Here is a 20,311-nt window from a genome sequence, read left to right as displayed (position 1 = left end):
TCTTGGTCTCTTTTCTGTTAAGAAATGTATACTGACTCTCATTACCTCATAGGATTGTGGCAAGGATCAGAAAAAAATCACAGCTATGAATATGCTTTGGCACAGTGTAGATACAGTGGGCCATTATGTGCCAAATATGCTCATACTCTGGAAGGAAGATACATAGGGGTGGGGATGGAGAAGGGCAGCAGCCTTGGTGGAGCTGGGGGTAGGTGCTTGAGGACCCCACCACCTATGGATCTGCTCTAGGGAAACTCCCTTCCACCCTGCACCCCAGCTCTCCAGCTGTCCTCCGTGTCACCTTCACCTCAGGGCCTCAATCTGGTCTCCCATCTGTTCCCTCGGCCATAGGTGCTGGAGTCTCTGCCAAGCCACAGCTCTCTCTTCACCTTCCTCCTAGCCACTGGAGGCCAGCGGCCTAGGGCTGCCCTGGCTATCCTCAAATCCATTCCCTCCTCTGCAAGGGGTCCTGGGGCTCAGGCTGGTATTACCTGGTGAGGGGTGATGGGCGATGGGCTAGAAAGGCCTCAGGACAAGACCACACAGCACAGTCACCCAAAGGACTACTGAGAGGATGGCTCTTGCCTTCTCCTCTGTCAAAGTCCTAAAACAGGACCTCCAGGTGGAAGATCCCCTTGCTAGAGGACTTACTTCCTGCCTCTACCTGTCACTCTCCCCTTCAGTCAGTCTCAACACATTCTTCCATCTACCACCTCCAGTCCCTGCCTGATACACACACACACACACACACACACACACACACTACAATGTCAGCCTCACCAATGTTCCTGCAAGTTGACACTCTTATATTCTTGTCCCCCACTGAAGTCCTCTTTCTCCTCAGCTTTCCCAGTGCTCCCTTGAAAGCGTCTCTGGGCTCCTGGCTAGAGGCCAGTGAGGACCAGTGTGACCCTGAACAGTTTGGGAAAATGGTAACCTGATGTAGGGACGATACCACTTTCTACTTCCTTTTCCCAGTATGAGGGAAAAGGTGGTGAGGCTTGGGTTGAGGGAGCAAGCTGACTGGCTGGACTTTGCCCAGTTCTAGGCTGCAGCACTCCTCCACTCCACACAACCCATTCACCCTTGCTGTGCCACTCTAGGGACACCTTCAACACAGCCCATCTGCCCATGTGTAGGAATTAATGACAAATACCTCCTCCCATGTGCTTTGCATCTCGCTCTCTCTGGTTCCCAACTTAGGCTCTTCCTGCCACTACCCAGCTCTGAGTGGTATTCCCTCCTAGAGCCCTCTCCCTCTGACAGCGATGGCCACAAGTTGCCTGCTGGGTGCTGGTTTGCAGGGGAAGCGCGCATCCCAAGAATCAGGTTTTTCTTGTCCTCTATCGCCCCCACTGGCCGCTGGAATTCCCTTTCCTGCCTTCCTCTCCTTAGCCCCTTTGTCATGGAGGCTGTGGCAGTATCGTCCAGGTTTATAAGGATACAAGAGGGGTGCAGGATGTCTGTGAGCGCCTATGACTTCCTTCTCACCTGTTTTCTGTCTTCTCCAGGTGTCAGAGGCCCAGCCCTGCCCAATTAGACCCCAACTGACTAACTTGGCCTATTCTGGACACTTCTTGTTAGCTTTATCTCAGAGAGGTTATTCTGAATGCTCCAAGCTTGAGTTTCTCATGTCTGCCTGTGCTGTTTCCTGAGGAATCAATTCTGCACCTCACATTGGCTTTTACTTAGCCTGCGCTGTGCAGTCTGAAGGCTAGCTATCTTCAAAGCCTTTCCAGAGACCTTATCTGTAGCTCTGCCACAACCATTCTTTGTAAGTCACTTCTGTGCAACTGTCCTTCCTTTCTAGACTGAGTACCTCCAGGGTTGTAACTGCTCATTCCTCATTTGTGTATCCCTAGCACTGAACACGGGGGTCCCAATGTGACCTCCACTCTGCAGAATAAGCCCTGGCCGAGTCCTCTATTGATGCTCCTGCTTTAGGGAAGGCCAAGAGTCAAGGCTTTTTCAGTTGCCTTGATTCCCCAGGAGACAGGGAAGCTGCAGTCAAAGTCAGAGAGCAGGAAACTTCTCCAACACAGCCCCCCTCTCTCCAAGATACTGTGCCCTCTGTTCTGCTCCTTAGGTGAATTCTATTTTAATGCAGGTTGTATGGGGAGCCTTCGCCTTCACCCTCGCTCTTGCCGCAGTCCCTGTTGTCCTGCTGTCCATGGGTTGCCCAGGGCTCAGGCCCTACCTTCAGATGATCACAGCCACTTCTCTCGAATACTTGCTCAATCCCCAGCAGGTCTTATTTGTCATTCTAAAGGTTATCACCTTTACCCCAGCCTGCAAGTTTTCTCCCTTTTTTTCTCGATCTTTTTCTACCAGCCTTCTACACCTGGTTCAATTCTTTATTCTCTTCGGTAACATCTAGTCCCAGACTTACCTACCCTGGAATTCCTTCGAACTTGCTTTCTGGGGGCCCTCCACCCCTCCGGGGGACACTGAGTCTGCTAGGTTCTCCTCCCTGCATTGTGACTGTTGAAGGAGGACAGGACAGGGCAGGGCAATGGGGAAGGAAGTGGAGAGTTGGGTGTCGCACGCCTTCCCTACCTCCAGCGCCACTGCTGGCCATGCTCCAGGCATTGTCCCCTTACTGGGATTGAACTGCCAGCAAGGCAGCATGTGTAGAGCCATTTGTGTACACGTGGTGGGAAAGAAGAGGGCATCAGACATTTTTTTTCTTTAAATGCAAGAAGTTCTTTCAAATGGGCTAAGTGCAGCAACTGAAGCCCTTGCATAGACACAGCTCCCTGATCAGAGGTGCCAAAGCTGGTACCAGCCCAAAGCCTCCACACACAACCCCACACCCACATCTGGCCCAGGCACCATACAGTACTAGACCAGACTGACTGAAGCAGCTGCTGTAGTCCCTGGGCTGAGGTTCCAAGCATCTGTTCAGATAGTCAATTCATATTCCAGAAAATAAGGGATTAGCTTTCTATCAGTGATTCCCAGGGTCCAAAAAATTCCAAAGCTTCTGATGTGGGCTACCCTGCTAGGAGTACAGGGATCCAAAACGTCTTAACTTCTCCATTAAATGTATCATTCCCTATAGGCTAAGGGTGTGGCTCAATGGTAGAGTGCTTGTCTAATGTGCAAAAGGACTTGGGTTTAGTCCCCAGCACTGCCTAAAACATTAAAAAAAAAAAAAAAATCCAGAGGTGATGGCATTTCCCAGCTACTCAAGAAGCTGAGGTAGAACTGCAAGTCTGAGCCCAGACCGAGAAAGTTAGAAAGACTTTGTCACAAAAATAAGAAGGGCTGGAGATGCAGGTCAGTGTGAGCCTTGAGTTCAATACTCAACATTGCAAAATAATAAGTACATAAATAAATAAAATACATTCCTTCTCCAGGGAACACAGGCAGGGAGGGACTATCTCTGGTCCCACTACTCCAAGTCCTATTTTTCCAAACTGGGGGGCTGGGGATTTAGCTCAGTGGTTCTGCTGCCTGCCTCAAAAACACAAGGACCCGAGTTTGATCCCCGGTACCAAAAAAAAAAAAAAACAAGAACAGAAAAACAAACTGGGAAGACTGCATGGTTGTGCATTAATCACATTAATCATTGTGACTCCTTCAAAATACTAACCCACAGCAATGCTTAGGGCAGACTTAATGGGCTGCTTAACTACATATGGCTTATGCCCTTCCTCCAGCCCACAAGGGATGGCTTGATGATCCAATCCTGGTGGGTGAGTAGATTAAAAAAGAATCCTCTCAGGGGCCAGGGACTTAGCTCAGTGATTCCACCACCTGCCTCACATGCACAAGATCCTGAGTTCAATCCCTGGTACCAAAAAAAAAAAAAAAGAATCCTCTCAGAAAGCATTCATAATATAGAACAGCTAGAGGGGCTGTGAAGAACTGAACCTAGAAAGTGGGGGTGTGAACTAATATTTATTGTGTGCACACTAGATGGTGGGTACTATGCTAAAAAGTGCAAGGGAGCAGAACTATGACTGGTAAAGCAGGAAAAAGAGAAAGGAAAGGTGTTTTCTCTCTTCATTGTTACCATCTTTGAGTGCCAAAGTATTAATGTTGATTCCCTTCTAAATTGAACACTAGTCTAACTGATCTCAAAGATCATCTTTATTAGAGAAAGAGGGGAATTGAAATGAAAAACTAAGAGTAGGATAAATGTGCGAGTTCATGGGAGTAACCACTTCATCCTGAGTTCTGAAATTTCTCCATGCCTGTCCTCACCTAGTCTATGACCTAGTTATTTACCTAATTCTCCCTCCTACATTACCAACTTCTTGTTTCAAGGCTTGCCATGCTATGGCCCTAATTTACTCCAGGGTATTTTGTCCATATATCCAACACCCGTCAAAACTAGCTAATTTCTTGTTCATGTTGGTCTTCTATACCTTGCTTTTCCCTGAAATTTGCCTGTAATATTCTTTTCTACTCTAACCTGTAGAAAATTCCATCCTCCCTTAAAGGCCTAGATCAATCTATTCCCTCTGGAGTATTTAAAATTTGAGAAATCATTTTTTCCTCTGTCTTACAATTTTTTGTGCTTAAAACTTCTGCTCCTCCTTCCTCCCTGAAGCAGCAGTCTTCTTGCTTTGTTGTCCAGGTGATCCAAGTGATCCTCCTGCCTCAGCATCTCAAGTAGCTGGGACTACAGGCTTAAATTTTCTTTGTACTTCATTATAGTTTTTTGTGAAATACAAGTTCCTATATCTACAGACTGTCTTCCACCCCCATATCTGGGTCAGCTTACTTTCACGGTACATTATGCTTAGTTTACTCAGTTTACCTTCTTAGTGGATCATTCCTATTAACACACATGTTGTTTCGTGTATGTTACTATGTAGTCAGTGATGTCTGAGGTCCACAACTTTTTTTCCCATACTTCCCCGACATGGTCTCCACCAAACCACTGATAGTCCACCAAGGTCACCGGTGACCTCTACTACTTCCCCTTTTTTTGATGGTATGGTACAGGGGATTAAACCCAGGGCCTTTGCACAGAGTTACATCTCCAACCGTTTTCTGAGACAGGGTCTCAACAAGCTTCCCAGGCTGGGCTCAAATTACCAATCCTCCTGTCTCCACCTCCCAAGTAGCTGGGATTACAGATGTGCACCAACACATGAGGTGCTTTTCTAACTCCTCATCTCCCAACCTCTGTAGAGTATCTCAGGGATCTCTTTATTTACACTTAACTGTAGCCATCCTACCTAGTCTCGTCTCACATTTTAAAATATTACCTTTAAATCTCCTGTTTCCTCTTTCCCTGAATTTGACTCAATTCAACTACCTATTGTAAATCTCTAGAATGTGACATACTTTCCACAATCAGCATGTTGAAAATTGAATTCCCTGGTCCCCTCCCATTTGCTCCTATCATAATCTTCCCTGTCTTGACTATCGGTCCCCAAATCTTGGCATCAACTCTTACCAATCTCTATCATACATATATGTGTCACTAAATCCTGCTGGCTCCACGTTCAAAACATATCTGAATACAAACTTTTCCCTGCTACCACCATTTATCACATTATTCAGTTTTCTAACTGGTCTCTGCTTCCATGTTTGCCCCTATCTAGGCTATCCTCAACCTATTAGAAGATTCCTGATGATGCAGTATGGCTGAGTCAGGTCATGTCATATCTTTTGCTAAGTCCTTCCCATGGACCCCACTCAGAGTAAACACTGAAGTAAATTTCCGTATATTCAATCCCATTGCTTCTCAATTATCTACTTCTATTCTCCTCCTTGGTCCCCCAGCTCCAGATATATTGATCTCTTTGCTAGTCCTTCAACATGCCAGGCACATGTCTACATATGGCACATGCAAAGACTTTCCAGTGCATGGAAGGTTCTTCTTCCTATATAGGCTACAGTTACATAGGCTGTACCCTTCAAATGCTTACTCAAATAACCAGCTTGCTCCCTTTCACCCACTACTACCTCATCCCTTTGCCAAGCACTCTGACCCTTTGCACTAAGTAATGCTTTCATAGCACTCATTCATCACTGAACACACACACACACACACACACACACACATACACACACACACCCCACATGGGTCTTTTACCATTTTCTAAAGATTAAAACTCCACAAAGGAAAAGATTTGGTCTATAGCCACTGTATTCCCAGTATGGTGTGTGGGTATACAACAGAAGCACAAGATGTACTTCCTGATAGGCCCATAAGGACGTTGCATAGGCCCTACAACATTCGTGTAAGAACCTGGATATGGTTAAGCTTTAAAAAAAAAAATCATTGGAAACAACATCCAAAATAAGAGTCACACTACTGTTTAAAATAGAAAGGTTTATTAAGGCTTTTCCTCAAGAGGAACAACTATCCTCTTGCTTCTTAAGAGAAGCAATTAGTGGGAAATGTATATCACACCTTGGGCCCAGAATCACAGGAGGACACTTCTTAACAAGCCCAAAGAACCTGCACTTCCAATACCCCAAAACAATCCATATTGCTTTCTAAGAAAACAGAATTAGGCATCCAGTTAAAGCCTCCAGCTTTTCTCAACAAAAATACTTAAGCAAGACAGTGCAGTAAGTAGACTCCACACTGAACGAACCCGAGATGAAACTGCAGTAAGAAAAATCTGTACCAGTGGAATATCTGTACTGCATTAAGACTGACTTAATTTTTATGTTTTTGGAGAATATGAATGCCAACAGCTGGGTGGTTAGACTACTCAAAGCTCACATTCACTTTCCTCTCTGAAAGATGTGCTCTTTCCAGTTCCTGGACAAGCACCCAAACCACTCTGGCTCTTTTAAGTTTGGAGCTGATTCAAGTTGGGTTATATTTTTGGTACCAGGGTTCAAACTTGGGACCTTGCACTTGCAATGCAAGCAGTGGAACCACTGAGCCAAATCTCTGGCCAAGCTGGGTTATTTTAATATGTATTTAGCACCTTCAAAAAATATAAGACCAAAATAAACTAAAAGGCTATTTTACAAATTATTTTTTCTTCCAAATTACCTGGTAATTTCTTCACATTCTGGTTCCAAGAGACATAATTTATCAGAGCATATTCTATGTTTTCTAACATCCTACCAGGATTGTGTACAAAGGAAAATACCAAATTCTTAATTCTTTTTTTGCTCTTTAGTTCCTAAAACAAAACTCAGGCATATGAAATGACAAGTACGCATGTACCTACAAGGATAAGGAGTTATATTAAACTGTCTAGGTACAAAAAAATGCACTGTTCTATTACTATTTATGTGCAGAGAAAAATAATTCCAAATCATCTGCTTTAATAAAGTTGGTAACAAAAATAAAGGCCAGTATTTCCCCTAAATATTAACTTTTCCAAGTACATAACTTAAAGGAAGAGGAGTGTTTCACTGAAGTAAGAAGTGGCCACTGATGATGGTGGATCAAGGTGCCAAAGAGTTGAGTTCAGAGTTATGAAAAGAAGGGACTAACACCCCAACCAGCATATTTCTCCACACATTCTTAAGAGAACTATGTAAGTGGGCACAGTTTAGTTAGTATTATCTATATCCTTGATGAATTTCGTTTGTATATCTTCTCTGTCCAGTTAGATTGTAAACTTTTGAGGAAGAGCCTCTTTGTGGAGAATGTAGTGTGCATTGAAGAGACTGGCTTGAATATTTTTGATTTTTTTTTTTTTTCCTGCTACCAGGGATCGAACTCAAGGCCTTGCGCTTGTGAGGCAGACACAGCACCACTGAGCTAAATCCCCAGCCCTGGCTTTAATATTTTTAATGCAATGTCCGTAGAAGTGTTAATGGCGCTGAAGCTCCCCCTGGTGGAGATTATGGTTATATTATGCATTTACTTTTACAATTTCTAAAACTGGATTGGGGAGCACTAACAAGCCATTATAGTAGTTTGTGTTTTAGTTGGAAAAAAAACAAACTATCAATTGTAGCATCAAGCCTCCTTTAAGTTATATGTTGTTCATATAGCCAAAGCTATTATGCCTTAAACAGCCAGAGACTACTATGGCATCAGTTCCTAGATATTTATCATACGAGATTCAAATAATATCCTAGAGACTTGATTTTTCAGTTACAAAAATACATCTTGTTTCAGGTACCCTTTCCACTGGAAACAAGACTAAGGAGGAGCTCATGTGGGACAATATGAAAATCTGCCTGTCTCATTTTCTAACAGGATACATTTTTCCTTGAGGTACCCATGCACATCGGTGATCAGCTGGTCCTGCTCTGCATACCACTCACTGTGCACCAAAAGACACTTTATAGTTTCTCCCTCAACCCAAGTGGGCTGTATAAGATATGACAAAGGAATCCGATGACAATTATCTTTCTCCTCTACATTCTAAAATAGAAAACACTGAATTTTTAATGCTACTAGTTGAGACTGAAACTTAGTTGTAATGATCTCTATTTAATGTAGCAAATAACTAATAACCTATTGTAAAAAGATAGTATTTAGCAACCTCTACTGGTTTGTGAGATGTTTGTCCAAAGAATGTCTGAGAGGTATTTCAAACAGAATGACATTAGAGGACTTCAAAATACAGTACAGCATGCCTCTAAGCCAGGCACAGTGGCATGTCCCAGCTACTTGTGAGGCTGAGGCAAGAGTACTGCTTCAGCCCAGGAATTTGAAATCAGCCTGGGCAACACAGCAAGACCTCACCTAAAAAAAGGAAAAGGCTTCTCTAACCCCGACAAACTGGATGTAAGGTTTCACTTATTTTTCAAATTTATTCTATTCTTCTGTCCCTTAATCACAGGTATATACTAACTTGATCAGATGAAGGGATGTGTTAGGTAACTAAGTTTATTAGAAACTCAAAATAATACAATTTCCAATTTTTAAAACAATATTTTATTTTTTATTTTTTTTGTACCGGGGATTGAACTCAGGTCCTTGTGCTTGCGAGGCAGGTGGCAGAACCACTGAGCTAAATTCCTGGCCCTAAAACAATATTTTAAACATTTTCTCAGTCGATCAGAGTTTATATTTGAAAGCTGACTTTTAAATTTCAATTTAGTAACTGATGGGCTGACCACTTGAATACTTCTTCACATCTAGTCGCAACAAGACAGTATCTAGATCCCTGAGCACTGATTTAGACTTCCTAGGACTGGTCTCCTCCTTGATATTTGGGGACAAGGCACAGGGTTTCCTAAGCTTGTTTCTTTTCTTCTGTAGCATTTAATCGGCTAACAAGCTGTTTGCTCTACCTCGCTTTATGGAGAACACATAAATAATATCACCCCATGTCCATGTCCTTCTTAAGCCCTATCTTTTGTTAAAATGGAAGGAAAAGCAAAGCACCACTAGACAGCCAGCTAAAAATTTAACTCTTGCATATTACTAGTACTATACTACTTCATATGTAGTTCTTAGAGCATTTACTAACATCGCTTTTATGTGTTTTAACTTTCACTCACTTCTCTCAAATTCTTCAAACTATTATAAAGCAAGTTTGAAAATTTCCACATAACACTTCACTGGTGGACCTACACCTAGCAAATTAACAATGGCAAAATGATTCCCTTACTGAAATTACAAGCTGTGGAAGACTGAAATAGTAAAAGTTAAACCCTGATACAGTATTAAACTTATCTTTTTACATATAAAAATAATACACAGTAGGATATTTTATTCAATAAGATACAATCTTTAAGATTCAGAGAGAATATACAAAATTATTCTATGTAGTCTGATGGATTTTACTGTATAGTAGGAATAAATATATCTAGAACAGAAAGAAAGTCTGTTCTTAAATCAGTTAGTATCATTTAAAGCCAACTGTTCTGCAGATATCAGGTAGAAAGGAGCTACTGTTGCACTTAAAACAATGTGGTCATTATAAAATAAAGGCTTTAGACCTATAAACAATAACAAAAACACACAAACCAAATGAAAATGTACTAAAATTTAATCATCCATAAAAGCTGTAATTTAATCTGACAGTAAAACACAAGAAGCAATATTAGAGTTGGTTTAGTATATTATATATTTTAGCTTTGAAAGCTGTAGAAATCAGTTATATCAGTTTTTTTCCTATAAAAGACCCATTTTTCCAAAGCATTATGCACAATTTTAACTAGAATATGACAGATGATATTTCATAATTTTTAAAATATAAAATGAAGTCAATGACTCAAAAAAGTTATCTGCTGCAATGAGTTGAGAAATTTCATAATTGATATCATTACAGATATAAAGTATAATGGTTCAACTTTTTAGTGCTTGACAGGGAGGAATCATGATAAAAAGGTCAATATGAAATTATTTGATTATAGTAGCAATATCTAACACTTGAAATGCATCCATGCTCTTTAGTATAATTGTATCAGAGTCAAGTATATTTATTTTCACATCTGTTATAACTGCTATTGCAAAGGAGAATGCTATTGTCTTACTTTCCAAGAGATATACACAGAGCAATTTTTTTCTCCAGGGAACTTGTGCAAACCAATATAATATCTAAATTCTTCACATAATATATAAAACAGGAGAAGCCTCTTCGGATTTGTTTTTTGAAGTCTGGAATGCTGGCACTTTCCAATTAGGCAACAGTTCTTCATTCCTATAATCTGGAATATTGAATAGATACAGATATACATACATATATATTTGGTTTTCTTTTGATATCAGAAGATGGTAGTAAGCAAGCAGATATCCAATAACATAGAAACAATGGTCTTAGGCTACATGTGTAGCTCAGTGGTAGAACTCATAGTTATGCCTAAGACCCTAAGCAAAAGTGATCTTGGCTAATCAATATACTAAACAGCTACAGTAACAGGGCAATTGGAAAATGTTTTTAAAAATATAGAAGACTGATTTTATAGAAAGTCTATAATTGATCAACTTTAGTTCATCCTCAGTTTTATTACACTTAGTGTTTCACATTATATCCAGCAGTCCTATCTGTGAAAACAGTAATATTTTGTTTCTAACCTATCAGCACCTTATTTATAAAAGTTCCTTCTCGGCAGGGGATTTAGCTCAGTGGTTTTGCCGCCTGCTGCGCAAGCACAAGGACCCGAGTTCGATCCCCCATACCAAAAAAAAAAAAAGTTCCTTCTCCACTGAAGAATGACAATTGGTTGAATAAATTTTCTGTGGGAAATTCTGCATTCAACCATTTCATGATTGTATATATTAAAGATTACCACTTCTAATATAGGCTAAGGCAAGAAGAGATGACATATAGACAAACTCAAGGGCAGAAAAATCAGCAAGTCTATCGCTCAGTGAAAGAATGAGCACCCTCTCCAGGTGGTACTGGTAATTGAACCCAGGAGCACTGAGCTATATCATCAGTCCTTTTTATTGTTTTAAATTTTGATACAGAGTCCCAATAAGTTGCCCAGGTAGGTCTTGAACTTGTGATCCTTCTGCCTCAGCCTCTTGAATAGGAGACACTACAGGCATGTGCCACTATGTGTAGCTAAGCCCTATTCTGTTTTTGAAGCACTGGGGATCCAATCTAGGGCCTCTTACATGCTAGGCAAATACTCTACCACTGAGCTACTCACCCAGCCTCAAACCATGTATTTTGAATACTCATTCTGCAGCAAGCACCAGGGATGTGGTGAGCAAATCAGGCAGGATTCTCACCCTCAAGCCTTAAAATTCTCATGGGGAGGAAACAATATTTACAAGGTATGTCACACGTGCAAGGTACAGAAACTGAGAAATTCCCAGAGTAAGTAAAATGGGATTAAAGTTGGAAAAAACCCAAAAGGAGGTGGCGATGAGAAAGGCATCTTACCTGGCTCAGAGCTGCTGCTGACTTCAGGTCTAGAGCAGCAGACATGATTTCTTTTTAGGCTTCTTCTTTTCCACTGGTGTTTTTCTATTTATTTGTCTGACCAGGTCATAAAATATCTAAATAAAAACAAAGGAAAAGTACTTATTCAACCAATATTTGAGACTTTGTTCCAAAAAAAAATTCTGGTTCTGTTAAATATTTTTCTACTCTAAGGTCTATTATTTTGTTGCTTTGTTTTGTTTGAAGTCAGGTTTCTTAGAAGTCTCAGCTGACTTTCAGGCAGGGTAAAGCAGGACTTACCTATTTAGGAAGTACACTTGCTGCTAGACTAAGAAAAATAACTGGCATCTTAAAAACAAAAAAACAAACCAAAAACCCAAACCAAAAAACAACAAACCTGGCAGTAAAAAGGTAGTGAAAACTTTAACTTACAGAAAAGTTGTAAGAACAGTACCAAAGAACTTCTGTATATTCTTCCTAGATCCACCACTCAGTAACATTTTGCCACTTTTACTTTACTATTTTTTTCTCTCTCCATACATATATTTATTTCTGAACCATTTGCGAGTAGTTTGCATACCACACATCTCTTAAAGGTTGAATGTGTATTTCCTAAGAACAAGGATATTTTCTTATATAACCATTATTACAGTTAACACATTCAAAACATGTAAGCACTGATACATTACTTTGTATTATCTACAGTGCAAATTCCAAATTCCAATTTTATCAGTTACCCCAATGATGCCCTAAAAAGTAACTTTCCCCTCCAGAGACAGAATCCATCCAGGCCCCCACACACTGCACTTTGTTTCTTGACACTAGTTTTTTTTAAATGCAGAACAGCTCCCTGGACTTTGACTTGAGGGTAGTAAAGTTATAGAATTTCCAATATGAGGTTGCTGTTTCCTCATGATTAGATTCATGTTATGCATTTTTGGCTAAAATAAGATAAAATGTTTTATGTCCCTCTTCAGGTATCATATGCAGAGGCACATAATTGTTATCTGGCCCCTTTTGATGAGGTTAATTTTAATTGAAGCACTAAACAGATACCACACTTGATCTTAGTCAAAAGGCAGAGAAGCGACTGAAGTACTGAACAGGAAAGGTTTACTGATCCTTGAATTGAAGTGACAAATTCTACGTCAATGAATCTTGTGGATTCACTGCTGGATGCAAATACTGTTCATAGTATCAAAGACAAAAATACAAAGCTATTTATTTCACAAAGCAGATTATTTTAATTCTGATGCTTATATATAGTTTCATAGTTCTAAGTATGTCAAAGTGTTGAATTATGAAACAGACCAGCTGAATCTGATTCTCTGCCATGAAATGGAAACACTAATTTTTTTAATGACCTGGAATACAAACAAATATTATAAAAGCTCCTTACTAATACTTATCTGGCATAAACGCTGCTTTGTAGAGATGAACTTTTTAAAATGTACTGTTTTTAAGGAACACTACAGGGACCAACTGGAAAAGTCTGAATATGAATTATGTTGATGTCAATTTTCCTGATTTTATTTTTTATTTATTTTGGGGTGCTAGGAATTAAACCCAGGAATTTGTCCATGGTAGGAAAGTGCTCTACCACTGAGCCACATTCCCACTCCAATTTTCCCGATTTTAATTGTTGTGTTGTGTTTGTGTAAGAGAATGTCTTTGATCCAAGGATACATATATTAAAATATTTAGTAATAAAGGGGTGTGATTTCTGCAAATAACTGGCAAAAATGTTAATAAATGGTAATTTATATGAAAAGTAATTTTTATTGTTCTTAGCTCTTGAGTAAATTTTAGATGTAAAGTATTTTATAGTAAACTATTATATTTTTTAAAGATGATAAAGAATTATCTATTTATTTTAAAAAGATAGTGATTTATCGCAAAGCTATAACTCATTTCTATTCTTTTCTTTTTGGCTCATCCTTCCCACTCCCATCTTGAAACGACTTAACTATTACCTTATTTCTAAGAAAAGCTTGAAAACAATTTATAAACAAAATGGTAAATGGTAACTTGTTTTACCAAAGTCCAAGCTGTTTCATAACTTTAAAGACTTCAAGAACTTAATGTGCATAAGCCACAAATGAGCTCTTATTCATTCCTGAAGCTTAATGTACAAGCTATAATATAAAAAGTAATAAAAAGGTAAACCAGATAGCAAATTAATCACACACATAGGTAGTTTCAATTTTAGTTTCTTTATGATAGTTTCCAGTATGTATCATACAGAAAGGTAACTGATTTTGTATTAATATTCTAAATTATTTCTTTGGAAAGGATTGCCTACCTCACAGCAGCAGATGGTTCAGTGATGAGGGCAAGTTCGAACTATAATATTGGGTTAGAAATGCTGAAAGTCCCCAGCCTAGGTTCTTCCTCATCTCTCTGAACTATAGAAAAATCTAAAGGGAACACAGAATAGAGTTTCTCAATCCCTCTCCCATTCCTAAATTGGGATGTCTTGATTCCAATTATTATTCCGGCCTTAATTAATTCTTGATTAAGACTGATGTGATTCTGGCATAGCTATACACTACTTTCATAACATAACAAAAATGGCGTGGATAAAAGTTGAAGAAAAGAAAATCAGAGAATTAGAGGGCTCTGGCCAAGTAGTAGTCCTTATCTGTTTTCAAATTTGAGAGCAAGAGTTGAATCTTGTAAAAGCATTATCCTCCTATCTTCAGGCATTCAGAAATTACACAAACATTTACCAGGCAGCTAAAGGTGTCTGAAGAACTATTAACTATCAAAGGATTATCAGGCTATAAAGAGAAAAATCTCAAAACAAAAAGCAAAAACAACAAATCCCCTCAAATTATATTCTCAAGAATTTCTAGTATGAAGTTTGTATATTTTCCAAAAATCAAAGGTTCTTAACATGGCTAACGCATTTTACTTTATTGTTTTTCTCTATTTGTTTTATAAACTCTTCTGTGAAGGGTTGACTTTGAAACGACTGTTGTGAAAAGGTTCTGTTACACAGACTACAACCCAGAAGAGATTTAGTTGAATGTAGGTTCCCACAAACATGTAAAACTAAAAGATGCTAAAATGGAGAGGTCCTGCCTGCTGGACCCTGGCCAACTCAGCCCCAAGGGACTCAGTGAACTTAGTGAGTGGGCACCAGTAAGGGTAAGGACAGGGACAGTAAGGAATGAGACCCTACAGAGGGCCCACGGAAGGTGATCTTGCATCACCGTTCCATCAGCCAAAGGGCATTTAACAATCCTAATGTCTTCTTAATCAAAATTACTTTTTTAAAATAAAGGATTGTACTAAAATTAATTTTATCATAGACACATTTTTCAAAACAACCTCTAGGAATCTATAATTCTACATGAGAGAAACTTGAAGCTGGATGAATATTAAATTTCCTTTCATTTACTTGGAAGTGAGTAAGAAATAACTGTCAACAATCTCAGCAGAACTTGTTCCCCACTAGGATATAAACAAATGCTTTTTTAAAAAAATTTTGAGACAAGGTTTCATTAGGTCACTAAGTTCCCAAGCTGGGCTTGAACTTGCAATTCTGTCTCATTCTCCCAGAGTGCTGGCATTTTAGCTGTGTGCTGCATACCTAGGTGGATGTAAACCTTTTAAGGGTGGGAACAGATGACTGATACCTGAATGCCTAACAGTGCCAGGTAAACAGCAAGCACTCAATATATATTTGGTAAATAAGTGAGTTTATTAATTTCTTGTTTTTATGTACTTGTTAAGAATGGTTTCATCAAAAAAGCAAGTTCTGGCATTCTTGATTATTTGTAAGAAACAGGATTTGTAGTAAGCTGAAATATTTTTCTGCCAGGTATTTAAAATAATTTGGCCATTTTAAAAGTCAGATAACAGTCCATAAGTGTAATAGTAGTTAAGGAGAAGGGGCCCATGGAAGAACCAGCAAGAACCAGAAGAACAAGACCAGAGAAGAACAGCAAGGAAAAACACAGATTCTGTTCATCTAACCTACTCTTATCTGTTCTTTAAATTATCTGAGTTCTGACTGATGACTTGTGATGTTACAAATGGCAAGCACATAGGCATAAGAAAGGAAAGAAACCCATTCTGTTTAGTTTTTAAAGAAAGGTGTATAGTAAAGTTAACAAAAATAAAGAGAATCTTAAATTTTTGCTTGATTGGTAGAGGAAGCTAGAACTGCACTTGGTAGGGGAAGCTAGAACTGCACTAAGTTTTTAGGGGTGCAGTAAACTACTGGCCCTTTGAACTCTGGTACACCGCTTGCTTCCAGGTCACACTTTATGTTCATAAGAAAGTGTAGTGCAAAATTCAGAGACAAAAAAGGGCCCTCTGCACCAAATTAGAACTAAGGACTGAGTGAGTTCCAGTTACATGTCTAATCTCACAGATCCCTCACTTTCAGGCATGCACCAAAGGTGAGGCAACTCAGAAACAACATTCTCTGATATCCATGAAGGTTCATGAACATCTTTCTGTGTAACAACTGTTTATTATAATAACTACTTTAAGTTTTGCATTTTCCTACTTGACTTTATGTATTTATGCATCTAGATAGATAATTATTATGACATTAAGGTGCTGTGATATTTTTCACACACCACTTTCTGGTATATCTGTTAAGGGTTTAGCAGGGCTTTATAGTCTTTAACTTCCTCTTTGACAATAAGGTAAATTTCAGTGTCCTCATAAGAACTATCAAAGTGATCTTATACAGAATACAGAACTACTTAGTGTTTTCTATAAAGTGACAGAATGAAGAGTGCTTTGACATTTCTTTGTTTAAAAATTTTGGTTATTAATTTACAGCAAAGGAAACCAAAATCCACTTGTTTGTGCTACTCAGCAGTTGTAAGTTACCTCATTAACGTTGATCTTTGACTTTGCAGAAGATTCTAAAAAGGCACAGTTACACCACTGTCTTGCTAAATTCTGGCCCTGTTCTTTGCCAACTACTCGCTCATCTTCCAGGTCACATTTATTGCCAACCAAAATCATTGGAACCTGCAAGAAGGAAAAATATAAAATAAGCAATAATATACTAATTACTTAGTCTATTGTTATAAATAAGCAATTAACTGCCATCAACTAAAATATATTAAAACTATAAGCTTCACCAAATGGTTAAAAAAAGGGGGGGGGATTGTATATCATCTTCATATACTAGGGGGGAGTACAAAGAATGGAGAGGGAAGAGACCAGAAATTGTGGAAAAGATTCTACCAGATTATATGTCAAATTATTTTAAGACTATAATCCAAAACTTCTCTTGTGAACTACTGCAAATAGTTGAATTCCAAGTAGAAAAAACTCTGAAGGAAAAGGAAGCTCCTGCAACACACTGGTACTCACTGGGCCTATATGGTGTAAGTGCTTCATCTCACAGGTGTAATAAATGCTAAAACAGCAATAAGCTCAGCACAGTAAAAGCTTTGACTTCTACATTTCATATCTAGATTCCAAGACTATTTAGGTGAAATATTAATTAAGGATTAGCATAAACATATCCTTTTTCCTCCATACCACAGATGCTTCGTTATATCCATCTATAACACTCTATTTCCGGTAAAACAGTTAGCTAATAAACTGTATTAACTTCCTCAGTTAAAAGGTGTTCAGGGGGAAGGCCATTTGTTTCTGAGATGAAGGTTACTGTACTGAAAAAAAAAAAAATTAAGAGACACGGTGGACCTTCTACCTAAAACAGGTAATTGCCACAAGTTAGAGTAAATGCACTTGACATCTACAACTCCATCTTTTTTCCTTTACTGTATGGAATAAAGGGATTAACATTATCAGAGCCCAGTGATCTGCACATAATTGCCTATGAAAACAGAACTTTCTTGGCTAAATTAGTCATGGAAAGGAAGAAAACTATTCATTAAGTTACAGGTGGTCATGAGTCATCTAGTATAAATCCTTCCACCACCTACAATAATTACTAAAGTTAGGGTCCTAAACAAAAGTAAATGATCCCATTGATAATGAGAGACAACACACAAAAACTGAAAGGTACAAATAAAAATTTATAATCTAATTTATACAATTGAAAAAGAATTCTCAGTAGCTCAAATCTGAGGTAAATATGTAAATATAAATTTCATTTTTGCAGACGAAAAGACATCACCAACAAAATACTATTTATCAAATAAGAATGTATTTCTAAAGCAAGATTAAATTTTAAAAATCAAGTTAATTAAAATCTATAATATAATTCAAAGGAAAAAACTGCACGTAAGTAAAAGCTACACCAACAGAATTTTAGGAACAGGAATAACCATTGCGGTTCTTAATGCTCGCTGGACATTATTTCTGATCTAACAAAGTCCAACTTCAGCTCCACTTTCCTATATTTTCTGACTTCTTTCTCAATTTTTATCCACATACAACAAGCATTTCACATGTGTGTCCCCGTTTTTTAAACATCTCACCATATAATCTGTAGATTAATTTTAAAAGTTAAAATTTATTTTGGTAGCCCTGGGGATGTAGCTCAGTGGCACCATGCCTGCCTTGCAAGCACAAGGTCCTGAGTTCAATCCCTGGTACCAGAAAAAAAAAATTATTTTGGTCACAAGGGCTCTTTTTGATATGTGGTAGATACCTTTCAAACCCTCAACCAGGCATGGTGGCACACACCGGTAATCCTTCAGCAGGTAGGAGGCTGAGGCAGGAAGATCGCTGCAAGTTGGTGGCCAGCCTGGGCTACACAGTAGGTTCAAGGCCAGTCTGGAATATACAGTGTGATCCTGTCTCAAAACCAACCAACCAAAAACAACTTCAAAAATAAATCCTCTACTGATGAGAAAGCAAACATTTTTTTATTTGGCTGCAGGGAGATAACAGTATATCTTATAGAGAGAAAAATACTTACATCTTCCGTGTCCTTAACCCGTAAAATCTGTTCCCTTAAATCCTGTAAATCATTAAATGTAGACTGAGCTGTAATGGAATATACTAGTGCAAACCCTTGGCCATTCTTCATATACAAATCCCTCATCGCTGTAAATTGTTCCTATAAATAAAAAAATTATAAATATATAAATTTTGGAATATATACTGGAATAAATTTAAACAATAATCACAAGTGAGTTCCTACTTTTTTATTACATACTATCAAGACAAAACATATGACATAACACATAGTTTCTTTTTTTTTTGAGACAGAGTCTTGCTAGGTAGCTCAGACTGGCCTTGAACTCATGGCAATCCTCCTGCCTCAGCCTCCTGAGTGCTGGGATTACAGGCATGTGCCACCACGCCTGGCTTACATAACACATAGTTTCTAGCAACTCTAAGGTGAATGTTCCGATTCCCTATTTAGGTGATTAGAAAAAATGACAATGAACTGTGAATTAGAAGGAATTCTTAACCACCTCAATTTGCTTTTGAGTAATTTAGAAGAACTAAACTATAATTTCATCATCCAGCACAGACAGACTCAATATCGCTACTGGAAAATTTTATCATCTTGATAATCATTAGACTTTGGGTTTTTTTTTCGTTTTGTTTTTTGTTTTGGTGGCGCTGGGAATTGAAACCCAAAGCCTCATGCATGCTAAGCAAGCACTCTACCACTGAGCTGCATCCCTATCCTAGACTCTGTAACATCATTTTTATGTTTTTTATTTCTTTACCTCATTTAAACCATTAAATTTATCATAAAGATATGAAACTAGTGCAATGACTACCCTCTCCTTTAGCTAATTGTTAACTGTTAACATATGGTCACTGAGCTACAGTCACACCAAATTAAAACTGTTTCAATTTTAAAGCCACTTCCTCTTATTTGATTGATGACAATCACCACTGTATAACTATAGATATTAACTATATTAGACTCTTATTTTAAAAGCCTCAATTTTATACATAGCAGTAGGAAAGGCAAATATAGCATAATATTAAAATGTATATATCATGAGTATAACTATACACTTTGAATCTTCCCATCTCTGGATGGATCAAACATAAAGTCTAAGTCCACAAATTTTGTAAGCTCTTTGTTTCTTTGGCTTGCTGGTTCCCCACCATTACTATCATTATTTTTGTCTACTATGTCTGCAGTTCTAGTTGTTCTACCTTTGCTGATGTACTCAATTTGTATTCCAAGGAGTCAGCTATGCTACCACTCAACCATTTTCCTAACCTCAAGTTCTAGGAGTCTTTGGTGTACCATGGGATTATGACTGAACTTTCTGTGTTGCTGCTAGTGTATTTTCTGGGAAAGATGTAAAAATTAGTGTTTTTCTGGAGTTTTCATTTATAAACTGTTAGAAATTCTGGCACAATTATTCCTATGATGTTCTCTTGAGATCACGGTCTTTGCTACTTATTAATGAAAAGAGTAAATACACAGAGCCAATCTGAGTTTTAAAAATTCAATCTAAAAATAGTTCTTACAGAAGAACTGCTGTGATGGTTTGACCTACTTCTGAAAAATCCCAACTTCTTTCTAAGGACATTCTAGGAGCTTCATCCATTCAACAATTATCCACAGGGGCCCAGTATAGTATGTATCAGACATTGTTAGAATATTAGGGAGATGGTGAACATTAGAATAAAAAATCTCAGGAGGAGTGTGCATGGAGATAAAC

The 20,311-nt window shown here is 38.5% G+C and overlaps 1 protein-coding gene and 1 pseudogene across 4 annotated transcripts in view; both read right to left on the bottom strand.

Annotated features, from left to right (window-relative positions):
- Nucleotides 1-8,798: 8,798 nt before the first annotated feature.
- Nucleotides 8,799-20,311, bottom strand: part of Rap1a (RAP1A, member of RAS oncogene family) — an 85,888-nt gene continuing 74,375 nt past the window's right edge. For all 4 annotated transcript variants that reach the window (XM_004853723.4, XM_021265669.2, XM_021265670.2 and 1 more), the window contains 4 exons: nt 18,592-18,732; nt 16,578-16,721; nt 11,727-11,842; nt 8,799-10,542 (listed from right to left, as the gene is read on the bottom strand). In XM_004853723.4, coding sequence (XP_004853780.2) covers nt 11,756-11,842; nt 16,578-16,721; nt 18,592-18,732 — 372 coding nt within the window. In that variant the 3' untranslated portion in view covers nt 8,799-10,542; nt 11,727-11,755. The remainder of the gene's footprint in view (nt 10,543-11,726; nt 11,843-16,577; nt 16,722-18,591; nt 18,733-20,311) is intronic.
- On the bottom strand, nt 12,663-12,817 carry LOC147827729 (U2 spliceosomal RNA; annotated as a pseudogene).

The sequence above is a fragment of the Heterocephalus glaber genome, unplaced genomic scaffold (genome assembly GCF_053883595.1).
Source record: "Heterocephalus glaber isolate CG9 unplaced genomic scaffold, H.glaber_assembly_v1.0 deba00001442, whole genome shotgun sequence".
Classification (NCBI taxonomy): Eukaryota; Metazoa; Chordata; class Mammalia; order Rodentia; family Bathyergidae; genus Heterocephalus; species Heterocephalus glaber.
The sequence above is the reverse complement of the archived record's forward strand: the minus strand, read 5'-3'. Positions and strand labels throughout refer to the sequence as shown.